The sequence below is a fragment of the Aphis gossypii genome, chromosome 1, assembly GCF_020184175.1.
Source record: "Aphis gossypii isolate Hap1 chromosome 1, ASM2018417v2, whole genome shotgun sequence".
NCBI classification, from domain to species: domain Eukaryota; kingdom Metazoa; phylum Arthropoda; class Insecta; order Hemiptera; family Aphididae; genus Aphis; species Aphis gossypii.
Genome location: NC_065530.1, coordinates 86,807,101 through 86,824,561, shown reverse-complemented (window position 1 = coordinate 86,824,561; position 17,461 = coordinate 86,807,101). Strand labels below are relative to the sequence as shown.

Genomic DNA, 17,461 nt, shown 5'->3' with positions numbered 1-17,461 from the left:
AATGAATTAGGTAGTTTTTTAAAAATGTGTTTCTATTGCTTTTCATTCTGTTATAGTGTTATGAATTTATGACAAATTGGAGAAAAAATTGCTTTTTGATGACAAATTGGATACAGCTGGTACTAGGGAAGGAGAGGGATAAAAATATATCCTAATACTATACAAAATAATAGAAAATATAATATCATCAGTTTTCAACGATGTCAATTTTGTTATTCCTTATTTTATTGTATTTAATTTAAAAATTTTTAACATTTATTTTGTAGGTGTTTAAATGGATTTTTCACTATTTATATATATTTACATTTTCTATACGATATGATATAATTTTCATACATTTTTAGCTATTTATAAATACTTGTCATCTTTTGAATTTTTTGATTTTAATCAACTTTAATCAATTTTTTATGTATTTTTTTGAACATTATTAAACAATTTTTGCTTGAAATTGACTTTTAGTTATTATAATGTAATTTAAAAAACATTAATTGTAGGAACTTGACAATTTTTTTATTACATTTATTATTATTTTTTATATACAATGAAATTTTTAAAACATTTATATTGATTTAACGCTATTTACAGCATTCTAAATAAGTAAGTCCCAAGTATTGACTTGTAAATTCATTACAATAAGTAAATGACATAATATTTATTATATAATATAAGCGATGTTTTCTACAAAAATTAGTTCAATATTACGTATTACTGAAATGTGAATTAATTAACATTATTATAATTATTATTTATTATTAATATTAGCTTAAATAAATTATAAAATATCTTTAGAAATAACATAGAGGATGGCAAATCGTTTTCTCTCAGAATTTTGTTTCGTATGTTTTATTCATATACCATTAAATTCAAACTTAACTCATCGATTACAGTGACCCAATACAATAATGATACAATATGAGATAAACTTACAATAAGGAAAACGACTTACACATTTTTATTAATATTAAATTTATTATTAACAGAAGAATTTATTTTAGGTTACTTGTATAGTTGTATAGTATTAATCTTGTTGTTACTTTTTAGTTTTTTAAATACTATAGGTTACTTTTATTATTCGAACGGTTCTTAATAGTAAGAAATTTATGTGTTGATATTAAATAATTAAGTACAATCGCATAGATATATACCTATAATAAGCATATATATATATATAAATAATATAAAAGACAATTTTTAGATAATCGAATTTATATATAATAGGCACATTAATATACTTATTAATTGTAATTTGTATAATATATTGTGATCAAAAAGAAAACGTTTGAAATCATAATTATTTAATAAGTGGTTCAAAATATTTATTATTTTCTAGGTGATAATGACCTATTTACGTAAAGTATATATGTTAACAAAGCATTTATTTTTTTTTTTTATGGTATCATTTACAGTTACATAATTATTTAAATTTTCAAATGTTGTTAAAATAATTTCTTAAAACTATATTATGTGTACCTTTAAAAATCAGGACAAATAAATTTTATAAAATGTTTGTATTTATTTGAATCATGCATGTACCTAGGTACTATGTTTAGGTACTGCTGGCTAAGCAATTTTTCTGACTGGAGAAGATAATGGATTTTTCTTAGTAATATTTTAGGTTGATATGTCAATTTAATTAGGTACCTTGAAAACAAATCGAAAAGACTTTCATTTAATTTAATTGAGATACAATCACAAACAAAGTTTTTATTGTAATTTACTTTTTAAATTGGTAAGGTATACAGTATAGTGCGAATGCAGTGGAATGAATAGCTAGAAGAATGCACACTAGACAAAAATATATTATGCAATAATAAATCGATAGTATAAAGTAAAAATACTTGATAATCATTTTTAATTTTTTTTTATGAATATGTAAACATAGGTACATGTAAATATACTAGTATGATTTATCACTTTTCTAATATTATAGTACCTACTACCTATAATTATTTTATATTATATAAAATTAACGATATTTTTATAATTTAATTATTAGATATTAAGTTTGAGATGATTTAATTTGAACGTGATTTGCTTTCAATAAAATATCACTCCGGTTCGAACTTATTAATTTATAATAAAAACCATAAGATGTTTAATAGGTACCTAGGTATATAATAAATTGAAATTGAATAAAAAAAAGTAAATAATGTGTAGATTTAAACACGAGCAAACACTTATCTTCTTTGTAAATTATCTGATATAATATAGATTCACATTTCACTACAATGTCATAAATCTTTATTTTCGGGAACAAATTTGATTTTAGCTGAAAACATGGTTTTCAATTGTAAACTATACAGGGCTTTAAATAATAGTTGATTTTATTAAATTATAGTATGTAATGTATAATAAAATACTGTATTTATAAATGATACGTTATACTTTATTTTATGCATTTCAGTTACCTATATAAATTGAGTGAATTTTTTTTATGTTTTTGTTTATACAGTATAACGGTTCGAATTGCATAAAGTGTTTATGTGTTTATTATATTCATAGTTTATATGGAAAATATTCGAATATAGCTTTGGTTATGATTACGCAATAAAATCACACAGGAATTTGTAGGAATTTTTTATTTTGTGTAATATTATTATTTATTTTTTTTTTATTCGTTTTTGTTTTATTACAATTTGTGCTATCACATTTTTAATAACATGTCAACGGTCAACGTGTCTAATATTATAGTATATAATATTATATGTGTTCGGCATAGGTATAGTCACTGTGATAAGTAATCTAATATTATAGGAACATATATTATTAAGTTATAAATGATAAATTGTTACCAATAAAACTTGACGCACGGTAATGGTTGATTTTATGCGACAAATAACATTTTATATGATTCGTGTTGTTGAACCTATTTATTTAATAATACACAGATAGATATATGGTTATTAAATTTGTTCTATTTGACCGTGCTCAGCGTACAACTGCAAAATATATCATCAAAGCATCAAAGTATCGATTTTAACGTCATTTTTTTCACGATCTGACGTATACTATATTCTATACCTACTCACGTAAATTAAAAGAGCATCATTTGAAAAAATGTCCATTATAAACTATAATAATGTTAAGTTTCTAAAAACTTTTAGCACATAATCAAATACAATTACGGTAGGTACTTTTACAGGATAGTCGGATCCAATATTGTAGTACAAACTCGGGATATCGACTTTCAAAATTAAAATAAATTTAGTTTTTATTTTCGGAGCTCATTAATTATAGCCTCGCGATGATTATTGCAGCCCGCATCAAACTATGCGTACAGACATAAAACAATGACAATCGCGTTAGGTATCGAAGTATTGAGTTCAAATCACGAGGGTCCTTTATGTAAAAATTTTGAATACGAGATATTAAAAAAAAAACACATCACATGTCATTTTATTATCGTTACACGAGTATTTCGTATAATATAATATCATATGAGTGGATATTGCGAAAAAAAAACAATGAACCGCCGCCGGATCGAGTTAAAAAAAAAAAAAATAACATTTCGTTGACAAGTGTACACATTATTATTATTATTGTCACATGACTTGAAACGACGCGAAGTAGACTTACGAAAAAAAAAAAAATAACAAAAATAATAAATGTGTATATTTTAATATCGCGTCTTTCCGGAAGGTATCTACTGAGTATTAAGCAATATTACATACTCGGCCGACGACGGTCATAATATGCGATAATGTCATTATCGCCTCGTCGGTCGTCTGTACATCGCCAGCCTAATCGCAAAATTTCGTTCGTCATCCGAATTTCGTGCGCGCTTACGTGTGCTTGACGTGCGCGGTGTGTGCCGCCGATTCCTGTGCCGGGGCACGCGCGAGGTCCGGCGTGTTTGCCGCCGGCAGTGTCCATTTACCGGTCGCCGCCGTCGCGCATGGAGCCCAACCCGTTCACGGCACGGCTGGCCGCCCGAATCGCCATGTCGTACGGGCCCAGCGTCAGCTACATAATGCTCCTCCGTGTGGCCATACTCTTCTTCCGGCCGGAAATCGAGGACATCCATCACCGGCTGACGGACCGCCGGATCGCCGAGATCAGGGACAAGTACGATTTCGTGGTGATTGGCGGCGGTTCCGCGGGTTCTGTCATGGCCAACCGTCTGTCCGAGAACTCCAACTGGACGGTAACGATAAAAAAAAATATTTACCTAACCACTCCTCCTCGTATAGTAGCAATAATGCTGTCGTGACCATCGAGTATTCGAGTGAGTACAACACTAAATATAAATTTAATTGACAATCACTGCAGATTTTGTGTGAAAATCCGTCATGTTAAGTGACCAAACGAAAACAATTTGAAAAATTAAATGATATATGAAATATTTTATTGTCAAAAACCGGTATAAAATTATAGTTTGAAACGGATCAATCTGTAAATTTAAAAATATTAAAAAAAATTGAATACAAAAAAACTGGATCACGTGATGAGAGTGGACAGAGAATAAAGACGTTTTATAAAGGAAAGTCCAACATAAATGTAAAGTTATTAGATAGTAATGATTTTAAAAAATTTACTGATACGGTGTTAGAAATTATACAATAATGGAGAATATCAAAATAGTGTAATAAATACTAAAATGTCCATGTTATAACCTGTCCTGTCATTTAGATTATAATTGTATGATAAAACTTGTAAACCGTCTTTTTCACATTTTTGGATTTTTATCAGTAATCATTACGATTTATAGCTTGAAGATACTGGCGAGGTGAAATTTTTTTTGCATATTTTTACAAAATTTGAAATGAATTGCTTATATTAAACCGAAAATTTAAAAAAAAAATATTTTCATGATTTTTACTACATATTATATAGAATATTTCGATAATTTTTAGTGTATAAAAATTTTAGCTCTACATATATCACATACGTAAGTTTATATTTACGACTAGATTACCTAGAACGAATAAAATATTTTTTAGTGATTCAATGGTCGAACGAAACACGTCATTCGAAAAATGGAACCCGAGTCGTTTTGTTCATACTATCCCTAGTGTTTGTTATGTAGTGTCAAATGTCTATGTGTATGGTGCGATTATTTAATGCTTTTTTCATATTGTTATTTTTTAAAGTATTTTCTTTGAGATAATAAAAATATTGTATAAAAATGTGTATTTCTAGCCTATCAAAAATGTTACCGTTACATACACGATTATATATTTTTTTTATATATATTACAATATTAAATTAAATATATTAATTTTTATCTAGCGATATGATTTTTTTTATTGTAAAACTGTAAAATTATAATAAGAATAAAAAGGTTAGGTTAGCAATATGTTGCACTTTAATGTTACTGCAGTTTTGACGTTCGATATTTGGTTGTTTTGAATTGTTTAAAAATTTGAAGTATAAACGTATGTTCTACAATTAATAACATTATAGTAGGGAAAATATTTTTATTCCATTTATTCTGTTCATTAATAGTCACATTATGTCATTTTGTATTTGTTGATAGAACAAATAATAACTAGTTATAATGAATTTATTCGATTCATACATTAACTTACTACCTATATTATATTATAGTAAGGTAATGTATGTATAATGTATATATAATATATAGTATATAATGCTATATTATATTATCATACTAAGTAATGATAACAATAAAATTAGTGATTTAAATGTATGAGGTAAGAAGTTTGATTTTACATTATCAGTCATTACAGTAATTTAATATGTATAAATAAAAGTTATACTAATCGATATAAGATAGTGAACATTTGTATATTAATTTTTATCTAATAAATATTTTTTTACATAAATATTATTTATTAAAAGTTTGATAATTATAAATTATAATTTTAAATGATATACCTATTTGGAAGAGGGAGTACTTGAAATTAAATAATCTAAGTTGTAAATTAATTAATTCTTTAAACGTTATTTTATTAAACAATAAAATATGTGATTTAAAATATTGTAGAGATTGAGTATCTTATTTTTATTTATTTTCAATAATATGTTGTCATAAATTTAAAGGATAAAATATTGTACTCTTGTAAAATAAATTTATTGCAATAATCAATAATTAACTAAATTAGACCTATATCTAAATTAAATTTATAAATTATATCACAGTTTTAATTTAATAGTGAAATCGAACTTTGTAATATATTTGAATTGACTTACTATAAAATGTATTATCATCATAACACCAACATAATAGTATATTATGTATAATTTGATTCAATAGTAGTTAAAATTATAAATCGCACAGATACTGTGGAATAGAAAAATTCTAAAATCGCAACTATTGTTGTTTATTTACCAACGCTTTAAATTATTACTAAAACAATAATCGTATTCAATTTGTAATTGATAAAAATGTAATTTAAAATACAATTAAACACTATCTATAGTTGTTAATATAGGTTTGCGATATATGAATCGATTGTAGGTAATGGGAAAAAATATGTATCTAGAAAGTAAATGAATAATATAACAATTAACAAATAATAACAATCGTTCTCGTTTTTTAGGTTCTATTAATAGAGGCCGGAATTGACGAACCGGCATTGTCAGACATACCGTTGCTGTATCCTTCCCTCCAGCGTACGTCTGTTGACTGGCAGTATAAAACAGAACCCAGTAATTCGTCATGCTTGGGCTTCAACGGGAATCAATCTAGCTGGCCTCGGGGCAAAGTCATCGGGGGCAGCAGTGTTCTTAACGCTATGTTCTATGTCAGGGGCAACCGGAAGGACTACGACGCATGGCAAGACGCTGGAAATGAGGGCTGGGGTTACGAGGATGTATTGCCATACTTCATGAAGTCCCAGGACATGAGAATACCTGAGCTCATGGATTCGGAGTATCACGGAACAGGAGGATACCTGAGCGTAGAGCACTTCCGTTCGCACTCGCCGATCGTGGACAGTTTTTTGGAGGCCGTCAAGGAAGTCGGTTACGACGAAGTCGATATTAATGGTCAAAGTCAGACAGGATTTACGCGATCTCAAGGTACTAATTATATAACTCATAAAATTCTGTAGGTTTAGTAGGTACTAGACGAAACGTTTGTCGTGTATTTCTGATATTTATTATTATCTACCTCGGTGTTTAAATTTCGCATTAAGGATATAAATTGACGGTTTATTGAATTGTGCGACAAATATGATTTTAGGAACTCTAAGAGACGGGTTGAGATGTAGTACGGCGAAAGCGTTTTTAAGACCAATCAAAGATCGTCCAAATCTTCATATCAGCTTACACACTCATGTTTTAAAAATTGAGATCGAAAACGGCCGTGCAACGGGTGTACTGATATCGAAACTGGGAGCAATACCGACGTTGGTGAGAGCCGAGAAAGAAGTGGTGCTTTCGGCGGGCGCAATAAATTCGCCCCACCTGTTGATGTTGTCCGGGATAGGACCTGCTGATAAAATACGTAAAGCCGGCGTCAAAATCACCAAACACATACCGGGCGTGGGGCAGAACCTGCAAGACCACATTGCGATGGGTGGAGTAACATATTTGTTCGATTCACCTGACGAATCCAACCCTCTTGGTCTGGGCATAGTGTTACCGAGGGTGTTGACACTTAACTCGTTCATTCAATTCTTTCGTGACAAAATGGGACCACTCTATAGGATACCGCTCGGCGAGGTCATGGGTTTTGTAAATACGCGGTGAGAGAGCTTTTGATTTCAGAATTAAAATAGATTAATTAATACATAAAACAAGCCATCATGGTTTTATAGGTTTTGTTTTGGTTTTGTCATTTTATCATATATGGTTTTACCGTTACAGTTACAACGATGATTTCGATTGGCCGGACGTTCAACTGTTTATGGCAACTGCTGGGGACAACGACGACGGGGGTCTATTGAACAAACGGGATGTGGGTATTTCTGACGAGTACTACGAGCAAGTTTTCGAACCCATACTATACCAAGACGCTTTTACGATAGCACCGTTGTTACTGAGGCCGTACAGTCGAGGTCACATAGAGATTACAAGTTCCAACCCTTATACTGCACCAAAAATCGTACCAAATTACTTCAGTGACCCACGGGACATCAAAACCATGGTGGAGGGTGCTAAAATTGGATATGCTATCAGCCAGACAGTGGCCATGAGCAAGATCAACACTACTATACACAACATCCCTACGCCAGGGTGTGAGGATTACGCTTTTTTGTCCGACGAATACTGGGAATGCCAGGCTCGTCATTACACTATGACTATTTACCACCCGGTTGGCACGTGCAAGATGGGTCCAGTGGAAGACGAGTATGCTGTAGTGGACGAACGGTTGAGGGTGAGGGGCATCAAGGGTTTGAGGGTGGTAGACGCTTCCATAATGCCTACGATTGTTAATGGCAACACCAACGCGCCAACGATTATGATCGCGGAAAAGGCATCTGACATGATCAAGCAAGATTGGGCTGGACACACTCAAATACTTAAGTCGCGACATGTCAAGAAGACATTTAGGAGGTGGTGGTAAGTCGTTGTTTAAACACTCCTAAATATCGAAATAATTTGATTGATGTATATATATATATATATATATAAATGAAATTAATTAAAGGACAAAATTATTATTGATATTTATATTGTTCGTAAACCTAATCACTAACCAGTAACCGTAGTGTACTTTGTCATATGGATGAAATTTGTTTTATTCAGTCATAATATTAATTGTTGCGAAAATACATTTTTACTAATTTTTCAAGTTTGATTAATTATTATCTTTAAGACGTATATCATACATTATAATTATAAGACGTAGGAAAACTGTAAATCAAATGTAATTTTTAATTGTTTACACTTTTAATAAAATATATCGTTATTTATTTTGGAACTGACAATTAAGTATGGATTATTTAAGTAAATAATTATTTTATATTTTAAATACTATAATATCTTATAAGTATTATTATGTAATGTTAATTGTTTGGTTTTAAGTGTGTTACATATTTGTTATTTATTTGTAATAATAATCGAAGTATTATAAATTTATTAAAAAAGTCAAATTATTATGGAGACTAAGTAAGGTAATATGTAAAGGTACTGAAAGTAATATTATGTTGTGTATAAAATATACGAGTGTATCATGTGCTATGGTATTATATTAATATGTAGGTACATTCTGCACGTATATGTTAATTATAAAGCGGTATCCAACAATGTACTAACGAGTGAACTTGACCAGTGGAACCACGATGATTTCAAATTAAATTTTTCGAGAAGACTCGTGATCACGGATTATGCATTTTTTAAAAGCCTATTTTTAATTTATATGCACAAAACTGGTTTTGGATAACTCGTTAGTTGTTCGACGAGGATATCCGAAAGTGAAAAAAAAATTCTCCTTAGTTTTTACTTTCTTATATACCCACTCTGCGGATTATAATGATTATAACACCACACTACTGGGCTTGAAACAATAGAGAAAGTTGATTGGCCACGGGACATCTAAGCGCCAAGTCGACATATTATATTTTCAATCGATATTCGTTAATGTTTTTCAAGAACAGAATATATCGAGTTCAGTGTAGTATACATCTCCGGAGCCTTCGGTTACGGATGAAATGACTGCGTCAGATAATAATTACACTCGGATCATCGTCGCAGCTCGACTCGTTTCACTACTATATACAGCATTGGCATCTAAATCACGACACACGTCCGGTGATCGCGACCGAGTGCTAAAATTCGAATCCGCGTTCGTGCGCGCGTTCTCTCGATTCGTCGACATTCAAATCGACGTCACGCGCACACGATATACGTCTGTGGCCGTTATAACAATATAACTGCTGGTCTTCTGCACTCGAAGTAACGAGCACCACATCACCGATCGTTATGACTTCTTCCGGCGGAAGTTGCGAGTGCTCGTGGTCCGATTCGTCGTTCCTGTCCGGCTCGTGCGGCAACACCGGTGGCCTGGCGTTTTTCATGTCGTTAGTGGACCTGGTGATCCGGTCACAGTGCTCGGTGACGGATCCATGCCGTCGGGCCACAGGTCGTCGGCCTTTCCCGGCCGGTCCGGTGTACCCGGAGGAACTCGATTTCGTGGTGGTTGGAGGCGGCGTGGCAGGTTCCGTGGTGGCGTCCCGGCTGAGCGAAGTGTCTGGCTGGACGGTGGGACTGCTGGAGGCCGGACCCGAAGAGCCGTCGGCCACGTCGGTGCCGGCGTTCGCTTCGGCCGCGATGGGCACCGAGCTCGACTGGCGGTACCTGACCGAGCCGCAGAGCAACGCGTGCCTGGCCACGGGCGGAATATGTGCGTGGCCGCGGGGTAAAATGTTGGGTGGCACCGGGGCTATGACGGGCATGATGTACTCGAGGGGCCACCGGCGCTTATACGACTCATGGCGCGATTCGGGGGTGGTGGGCTGGGGCTACGACGACGTGCTTCCGTACTTCAAGAAGTCCGAGAGGAACATGGACACCGATTTGGTGGAGCCCGAGTACCACGGATTCGACGGTCCTGTGGCCGTGCAGAGGTTCGCTCATCGTCCTGAGATGGCAGAGTCCATCGTGCAGGCCGGTGTCGAGTTGGGTTACAGAACTGGCGACCTTAACGGACACAATCAAACAGGTACGCGTACGATATTGTTGCTGTATACAGCATATTATTTAACAACAACTATGTGACTGTAAGGTGTGTTATATTATCGTCACAAATAATTTTGGAAGAATTTAGAGTTTTTTAATCACTGCGTTGCTGTGTATAGTGGTTCGGGAGGAGGGGTGTTCTTTATAGGTACTATTATTATAATTAGTAAAGTCCAAATAGTGTTTATGGTTATTATAGTTATTTTGTGTACGTGTTTGAAATGCAGTTCTTCGTCGTAGTCTAAATCATGTAAAACCTGATTTCCTCAAATACGATCTCATGGTTTTTATAAAGTTATGATTAATACCAAAGTATAAGGTTGGAATTAATACTCCGCATCCAACTGCTAATTGATTTTGTGTGTTGTCGTCAAATGATCAATTTTGTGGTATAATTATATAAATATTTTTGGAAATCGTACTTTAATATTCATACAAAACTAAAATAATATAGATTATATATAGAACATAATATTACTTATACATATTTTAGGAGAAAATATTTTGTTTACTAATATTTAAAACGTATAGCGCTACAAATAAAATAAACACTATATATTATATATTCTAATCTTTAGATTAAATATTATAATATTTAGAATAAAAGCAACTTATGAAAGTTTTATTAAAAGTAGTTTGTCGATTATTTATTATAGGTATACGAGTTATGCACTATGCGAATCAAAAATAACTGTACGTCAGGACAGGAAAACACGTGTAGGACGTAGGTATATAAAGTTTTGTGATTGTGGCCATAAACGATAGTATTAAATACCTAACGATATATTTAAAACTGGTTTAAGATTTTTGTTTTTGCTATTTTCATAGCATATGCATACTAAATTTAAATATTAATTTGATATGATCAATTGAAAATTTGGTGATACCAGTGTTTTTTAACCTAATGAAAAAAAAAAATAAAATAAGTTCATATTATGTAAATTTAAATTTTACAAAATTCTAATATTGATTAATACATTATGCTGCAGCATTGTATGTATTAGAAAAATCAACATATTTGAATCATACGAATGGATTTAAAATATAATTTCGTACTTAATTATTATTTCAATTATTGTAAATATACCTTATAAAAAAATTAAAAATAAATTTATAATACCTACCTATCTATTTCAAAATATAAATGTGCAGTCAATTTGATTTCGTAGCAATTGTAGCATATTATTCAAATTCAAAGTACGTACAAGAAAAAATAATGCAATTATTAATTTCCAAGCCTTACTATGAATCGATGTTTAATATGTGTCAAATGTCCTAAAGCGCCAATTTCACTTGTACCAAAAATTATAATAATGCCTGGATTTTGAATCTATTTCTTTTATTAGACTACATAAATATGTGAACGTGATTATTAGATTTTTTCAGTTGCAAATGGTGACATGAATGATGAATAAGAATTTGTTCTGATTTTTTGTTCTTGTTGTATAAGATAAATCATCATTAAGACTCATGTAGAAAGATGGTAGGAAGAAAGGTTCTAGCAATTTTATATTTGAAATATACTATGTTTAACAACATATTATGTAAAATCGATAATTTAATATTATCAACACATCAGTTATAGTTATGGTTAACTTTATGTTTTACTTATTTTACTATTTAATTATTTGAGTATGTTTTATAGTAGAAAAAAGAGGGTTGATATATTTTTTTGTGAATACTTAACCTCAAAACAAAAGCCACTTTCTAAAAAACATTGGGGGTTTTCCTCCTTTTAGTACGATGCCTGTTGGATGAACATAATTGATTTTCTTAATTTAACTCCTAACACTAATAATACTATAACTCGGCTATAACAAAATTATCTTAGTCTGTTAAAAACCAGAATAAAAAAAAAATATTATCTCCATTTATTATTTATTTAATGTTGATATTGTTGTAGTATTTTTTAAGTTGGTATAATATTTTTTTATGAGTTTATTAGAGTATTATTGCTAAAATTTAGATGGAAATCGTTTTTGTAAAATATGCTGTACAAACCAAACATGCATACCCAATAATTATCATTATATGTGGGTTAACGTGTAATCGGAACACAGCCTAACGATACACACACAAATCGGGAAATTACTGTAGTTATATGCATTTAGAGTCGAGGTTATATTATAAAAGAGGAACAACCGACCGGCCTGGAAATAAAAACACGTTTTTGATTAATTTTAATTAATTTACATTTGGTAATATTTTCACACAAATAATGGAATACAAAATAGTGGTTATAAAGTATAATATACGTAGCGACGAATGCGTATTAGAAGTAGATTTCACAAACGTACGTGTAGCTATAGTTTCGCAGAAAATAACGTAAAATAGGTGTTTGTCAAATAATACGTCTTTGTGCTTATATCCCGTTTATTATATTTTCCTTTCTTCCGGCAGGAATTAATATATTTATGTGTATTACGTTATCTGTATTTACTATACCTACTACTAATAGTTACTAATAGCTTTGACCATACATTTAGACGTTTAAGTAACACCTACGATACACATTCGTGTATATGATGTATTATTATAAACAGCTTATTGGTCGATTTCATAACAGTATTTCACACTGTAGCTATTTTCGATAAAAATATATTTGTTTGGCCGGCGGTGGTGCATTGAATAATAAGCGCGTTGTGTAGTTGAACATTGGGTTTATTTTTTTTTTATACATTTTAAAATAAATCCGACACGGTAATATTCACTCGCATTTCATATAGTCGTACTTATACAATACGGTATTGTGTGTAATGCGTATTGTGCTGGGAGAATGTAAAATTCCGTGATTCGTGATTATAAATCGTGTTATTGTATAATATACAACCCTATTTTGAAAAATCATTATGGTTAGATTGAACATTTTAAATACTGAGAATTTTTTTGGGAAAAAATGTTAACATTAATGTTAAATCATGTGGTATAATATTTAAGTATCTGACTATAAATACCTATATAAAAAAATCATATATTATAATAATTTTTTTCACAGGATTTTCCATAGCCCAGGTGATGGTGGATGAAGGTCTGCGGATGAGCACTTCGCGAGCATATTTGCGACCCGCTCACAACAGGCCTAACCTGTTCGTGAAGATCAACAGTCGTGTGACCGGATTGGTGTTGAATAAGCTGAACAACCGCGTGCAGGGTGTCAAGTACGTGGACCAGTACGGCGAGCACATGGTGCGCGCCCGAAAGGAAGTGATCCTGTCGGCGGGCGTCGTTGGTTCCGCTCACTTGCTCTTGGTGTCTGGCATTGGACCGGCCGAGGAACTGCTTCGGGCTGGTGTCACTGTTTTCCAGGATCTTCCGGTCGGTCGGAACCTGCAGCACCACGTGTCCGTCAGCATCGCGGCCACGGTAAACGCATCCGAAGAGGCCCATTACCTGACCATGGACGCGGTGTCCGAGTTCCTGGCCACGCGCACTGGCCCGCTGGCAAGCACGGGACTCACGCAGACTACAGGATTTTTAACTACCTCGTACTCGGTTGACGGGGTGAGTAGTATTTTCTTAGCTATTTGGTTAGGTGATTGTGTATGAGTGACAACTCGCGGTGATCGACTGTATCGACATTCGAACGGCGTGAACTATATGATGTAACTACAACAGAAAACTAATTCGACAATCGACACTATACAGTTATTGATGCAGTTAAGACAAGTGTCGCCAAATTATCAATATAATACAATATATACGTTTACGTTTGTTGTTCCGATAGGTACCCGACGCACAGGTGTACTTCGATGGTCTGGCGCCCAACTGTGACAAGATCCCGGTGGATCCGGACGGCCCGGCGTACCGGAAGTATGACGGTGCGAGGGCGTACGTGTGGGCCAGACCGACTTACCTGTTGACAAGGAGCAAAGGCTACATCGCGTTGAGGACTGGCAATCCGCTGGACGACCCGATCATTCAGCCTAATTACTTCCAGGACCCGCGGGACGTGCTGGCCATGGTGGACAGCATCCGGATAGTGTTGGCTTTGATGAGCACGCGAGCGCTGAGCAGATGGGACATGCAGCCTGACACTACGCCGTACCCTGAATGCGCGCAGCACGAGTATAATTCGAACGCGTATTGGGCGTGCGTGGTGGTCACCGACACGAAGCCCGAAAATCATCATTCGGGAACTTGCAAGATGGGACCTGCCGACGATCCCGAGACGGTGGTCGACCCCGAGCTCAGGGTACTCGGTGTGGCCAACCTGAGGGTGATGGACGCGTCCGTGTTCCCCACCGGACCCAACTGCAATCCAATAGCGCCGATAATGATGGTGGCCGAGAAGGGATCGGATATGATCAAGCAGACGTGGAGGGCATATGTGCACGAGAACAACGTGCCGCCGTACACAAAGTCAAGGACTTCACGATAATGATAATAATATAATTATTATATTGCCAAATTACATTTGCAATCGCCGTGAACTTGATCCATAATCTGGATCATAATATGTATTATATATACGTTATATAGGACCAAATTTCTATTATTTATTTTTTCCACGTTTTTTTGACGATATGTAGATAAACTCACATATTTTGAATGTATCTTTTTGAGTCAAAATGTATCGATTTGAATCGATGTAAATATAGTTCTAATGAGTATATTCAATAAGTAGGAGGTGTATACTATTAGAATTTATTAACGTGTTTAACTTATTTAGTGATAAAAACATAAAATTCATGATCAAAATCTTTGTTGTTATTTTTTACAGTCAGCGCTATACGCATAAAAAAGTTAATAGTTTTAATTTATTAAAAACTTATACTGTACTCTGGATTTTTTTTTTGAACTTTAATAACTTTAACTTTAAATTTAATAACACAAAATGAAATAAGAATCAATAGCATAATTTAGTATACTTGTACAAAAATTAATAATCTAACCGAAGTATATACTTTTTTGAATACCAAACAATTTATTAATAATTGTGAAAATATAATATTTAAAAATATGTAAAACACACACTTCATAATCATCAGATTCTAGAAATGAAGCATAACAGTTTTACTAAAAACTATAGAGAATATGTATATTATAGTAATGATATTTTATAATTTTTTGTTATTGTTTATATTAGTATTGATATAATACGTAAAAACATATTATTCTAAATTTGTTTAATGTCCCTTGAGTTTTGATTTATTACAATTATTATCAACTATTATTACTATAAAACCAATGTCAGTCGTTGTCTCATCTCTATACATTTTGTGTACAATATTGATATTATGTATTTTCGTCGTTTAAGTTCTTCAATTCATACATTTTTTTTATCAAAGCTAGATCCGGATGCAATGTTGGCTGTTGCACATTAAATAACTATTTTACAAATAATTATATTAAAAATACAACTATATTATTATAGTTTCTCGTGTACATTTTGAAGAGATTTGGTTGTTTCTCAACACGCGTGAGGTTCGGAGAAAACTGTATCACGTTGTGCGCATTCGCATAAATAATAAATAATGATTAAAAACGATTTGGGTCCAAGACGATCATCGAACCGAAACAAATGAGTTCAGTGTAATACGTCCTAGATTTTTGATTTTCAAATAAATTTCATCATATTAATAATAAAACGGTACCTATAGACTATGGGTATGCCATGATGAAACGTTAATTTTTGGTAATCATTCTAACATTGTATTTAAATTGTGATTTGTAAGTTTTGATTAACTTACAGTTTAATTTGTGATATCCAACGAAAACAAGTACGGCATATTACTTAATGTTCATTTAAAATTTTGTTTGAATAAACATACGAAGGTCATTTTTCTATAATTATATGATATAAGCACTAAGTAGTAGTTTATGCATGCGTGAAACGTTATTAAAACACTTTTACACTTAAAGTATTATGTATACGAAAGTAAAAATGTATAATAAAATGTTTACTGTATGATGCTTAGTCAAAACAAAAAAACAATAATAAAAGTACGCGTACATAATAATAATAATAAATATTTATTGACATAAAAATCTATCAAGTAAATAATTATTTATTTTGTAAGTGAATAATATGGAGTAGATTAGGTTAGGTTGATTAATTATAATCAAAGTATAATGAATTATAAATAAGAAGATTTTAGACTACTAACGATTTAAATGTTTGTAGGTATTTATTGTTAAATTTAAAAAGGTAAATGAATAATTAGTTGTTGATAATTACAGTGAACTTGGTAAGTGTTATTTGAATTTAGAATATTATTTAAAAAATTTAAGTATTTAATTTTGATTATAATTTTATGAGAAACATGTTTTTTAAATTTGAAATGGTTATAAAATAATTTATTAAGATTATATTCAAATGTTTAATACTAAGCAAGCACAAATTCAAATTATATTGAAATAATTTAAATAATTGTATTTTATTTAGCTATTTATTTAGTAAACTAGGTAGACATCGTAATTCAAATTAAAATGATACTTTGCTTGTAAATATTATATGTTATTAAAATGAAAAAACAGTGATGAAAATCTAAATAAACCATCGTCAGATGCTATATTATAAAAAATTAAAATCTCCACAACAAAAATAGTTGATAGTATTTTTTACAAGTTTTAAGAAATATGGTAAGAATTTCAAAAAATTTACTTGTTCAGTTGAATGTTGATCTATTTATTCGGTACTATCTATTCCTATTATTTGTTTTTAGTTTTTACTTTATAAAAATGAATTAGAATTTATAAGTATTAACTATGAAACATTAAGAAACATGTTTACCATATAAAAAAATACAATAAATTATTGTTATTTTAATTAATTTCTGGTTGGCTCATTTTGGAATTTAACACTAACAGTTAACAATATTAGTAAAATAACAAAATCCATATTAATGAACAATAAATCGGAGTTTTTTTCCAT

The 17,461-nt window shown here is 31.8% G+C and overlaps 2 protein-coding genes across 2 annotated transcripts; both read left to right on the top strand.

Annotated features, from left to right (window-relative positions):
* The first annotated feature begins 3,664 nt into the window (after positions 1-3,664).
* On the top strand, positions 3,665-8,850 carry LOC114132894 (glucose dehydrogenase [FAD, quinone]-like). Its single transcript, XM_027998499.2, has 4 exons — positions 3,665-4,144; positions 6,504-6,984; positions 7,148-7,652; positions 7,774-8,850. The coding sequence occupies exons 1-4, from the start codon at positions 3,896-3,898 to the stop codon at positions 8,471-8,473; spliced, it is 1,935 nt and encodes a 644-aa protein (XP_027854300.2). The 5' UTR covers positions 3,665-3,895; the 3' UTR covers positions 8,474-8,850.
* Positions 8,851-9,273: 423 nt separating this feature from the next.
* LOC114131940 (glucose dehydrogenase [FAD, quinone]-like) lies at positions 9,274-15,958 on the top strand. Its single transcript, XM_027997295.2, has 3 exons — positions 9,274-10,570; positions 13,583-14,088; positions 14,312-15,958. The coding sequence occupies exons 1-3, from the start codon at positions 9,832-9,834 to the stop codon at positions 14,963-14,965; spliced, it is 1,899 nt and encodes a 632-aa protein (XP_027853096.1). The 5' UTR covers positions 9,274-9,831; the 3' UTR covers positions 14,966-15,958.
* The last annotated feature ends 1,503 nt before the right edge of the window (positions 15,959-17,461 follow it).